General features: G+C 50.6%; 1 protein-coding gene across 1 annotated transcript in view; it reads left to right on the plus strand.

The window, feature by feature from the left end:
- The window catches only part of RAC2 (Rac family small GTPase 2), a 17,224-nt gene extending 15,026 nt beyond the window's left edge, over nucleotides 1–2,198 (plus strand). The window contains exons 6-7 of the mRNA XM_003783235.3: nucleotides 381–512; nucleotides 1,434–2,198. Of these exons, the coding sequence (XP_003783283.1) occupies nucleotides 381–511 (131 nt within the window). The 3' untranslated portion in view covers nucleotide 512; nucleotides 1,434–2,198. The remainder of the gene's footprint in view (nucleotides 1–380; nucleotides 513–1,433) is intronic.
- The last annotated feature ends 438 nt before the right edge of the window (nucleotides 2,199–2,636 follow it).

Below are 2,636 nucleotides of genomic sequence, written 5' to 3' on the forward strand. Positions count from 1 at the left end.
AAAAAAAAAAAAAAAAGAAGTGCCCAAAGATTTGGTCACTGAAGCTTGAGCTTTTTTTTTTCCCTGGAAAATATCAAAATTCCTGCCTTACTTCCAGAAATTAAGGGCTTATGTGTCCAAGAAAGTCATGGACCTGCCCTGCGGGTCTTCTCCCACTGAATTCAAGCTACTTCAGACACGAGGAAACTGAGGCACAGTGAGGAAGCTGCCTGCTCAGGGTGACATGGCTCCCAGCTCCCAGCTCTGAGGTGGCCCCATTGGTCCTGGAATGTGGACAGCAGCCCCCATAGGCTGAAGCTCAGTTGTGTGGCTCAGGATGGGTATTTGTCCAGAGCCCTCCCCTGACCCAGCCTCTCTACTGCTGCCTGCTTCCTACCCAGACTCAGTGAAATACCTGGAGTGCTCAGCCCTCACCCAGAGGGGCCTGAAGACTGTCTTTGATGAGGCGATCCGGGCTGTCCTCTGCCCGCAGCCCACGCGGCCACAGAAGCGCCCCTGCAGCATCCTTTAGGGTAAGATCCCCTCCCCCACGTGCAGAAGGCTGGGACTGGAAGGGAAGTGTCCAGCTATTAAGCAGTTCACTGAGAGTGGTGTTTAGGCCAGGACAGAAGAGGGGTGGGTGTTGAGGTAGCCTCAGTTTCCCCAGCCTTCTTGTCGTCTGCCTAAGGCGGTCCTGCTCTCTGAAGGCCCAAATGCCCAGCTCCCTGAGCCGGGGGATGGGGAGTCAGTGAGCCCCCATTCTGCCCAATCAAGCTAGGGACACCCAACACCCTATACATACAAGGTCAGATGATTAAGTTCATGTACTCATCCTAGAAAAAGTGCTACATCCCTCGTGTTGAATATCACTACAGTCGCCTTTGAAGTACTCCCCTGGGGAAGCCAGGCACTGGCATCAGAGCCTGGTCCACCTTTCAAGGCAATTTTGGAACTCTTTTTCTGGAATGGCCATAGAACTGTCGTCATACGAGGTTGGATAATTAAGTTCAGGCACTCATCCTAGAAAAAGTATTTTGAAGGGTGGACTAGACCTTGGGATCGGCGCATAAATTCCCAAGGGACATACTTCAAAGGTGACCAGGGTGATATCCAGCAATGAGGTATGTGAACACTTTTTCTAGGATGAGTTTCCTGAACCTAATTGTCCACCCTCGTCTGGGTAGAGATGGGACACACTGCACTACGAGACCCCTGGGGCAGAGGAGGGCAGGGTGGATGTGAGTTGGTGGGTGTGAGTTGGAGGCAGGCTGCAAGGTTTCCTGAGGGTGGGATGAGAAGGACAGAGAGGACTTGGTGTGGTGAGAAGGAGGACAGTCTGGTGGGGGGATAGAACTTAAGCTAAGGCCAGCAGCTAAGACTGTGAACCAGGAAAGCCAGGAGCTATGGGTTCTGCTTGTCCTCAAATTCTTACCCCATGACTTTCTCACTGACAGGTTACACTCCAGCCTCCCACCCAGATGGTTCTGACCCTCCAGGGTTCCATGCAAAGCCTGATGGTGCCCCAGCTGGTCATGCTGTCCCCTCCTTGTGGCATTTCTTAGCAGATGGCTGCAGAGCTTGGTTGATGCTCTTCTCTGCAGGGGAGAGCCCCTGGGGCCGGGAGGGTATGAATTTGTAAGCACCACATCCCAGTCTTCTCATGTTCCTGCCTTCCCAGGGGCAGCTGGGAACCCCAGACCCCAGCAAGCCACCCCTGTGTTACTGCGGTCAGCACTGGGGGCTCACATGGAGGCATCTACTCATTTACCCCAGCGCCACCTGATGTCTGACTCCCTTCTGGAAACTTTAGGCCACGTGGTTGCCAGCCACTACTTGTATGCTTTCCAAGACAGGGATCTTACTCCCTCCTGAGACAGTCTCCTTCAATATTGATGGTCTAGCTTATCTGAAAGTTCTACTGAACAAAAATCTGTGTCTCAGAACTTTTCTCCTCTGGCTTCAGTTCTCATTTTTTTTAGGTCAACATGAAATAAATTAAATTCTCTAAATCTTCGAGATATCTGCCCAGCCAACCGAGAGTCTGGGTTCAGCTGACCCCTGCCATCTCTCAGGACTTTCTGATCTGCTGGTGGGATCCTGAGCTTCATATGCCTGTGGAAGTCTTAAAACTTTCATGCCCTGCCAGTCAGGACTTTTGCTATTGCAAACAGAAAACACAATTCAACCTGCTTAAACAGAAATTAAATTTATTGATTCAAGTTTGGAAATACCATGACTTCAGGTGTAGCTTGATCAAGGGGGCTCAAATGATGTCATCAGGGTTTGTTTTCCTGTACCCTTTGGCTCTGCCTTAACCTTCTGCTGGCTGGTTCATTCTCAGGCAGGTGACTCTCATGACTTTCAGGGCATCATCCTTCCAAGTTCAAGTTCAGCCCAAAAGAGCAAGCATCTGTCCTAGGCGAAGTTCTAACTCAGGTTTACTCTAATAGGACTAGCTTAGATCCTGGCTATTTGACCAATCATATTAGTGAGGGGGTGCTGTGGCCTGATTGGCCAATCCTAGACCATATGCCGAGTTTGAGCAAAGGGTAGAAACAACCCCAGCGAAACTGCGTGTATGAGGGAGGTTCTCAAATGGAGACTGACCTCTTGGCTAGAATTGGGGAATTTGGTATCGGACACCTAGAAACCTACAA

The sequence above is a fragment of the Otolemur garnettii genome, unplaced genomic scaffold (genome assembly GCF_000181295.1).
Source record: "Otolemur garnettii isolate 467f Iridium unplaced genomic scaffold, OtoGar3 scaffold00007, whole genome shotgun sequence".
In the NCBI taxonomy this organism is placed as follows: domain Eukaryota; kingdom Metazoa; phylum Chordata; class Mammalia; order Primates; family Galagidae; genus Otolemur; species Otolemur garnettii.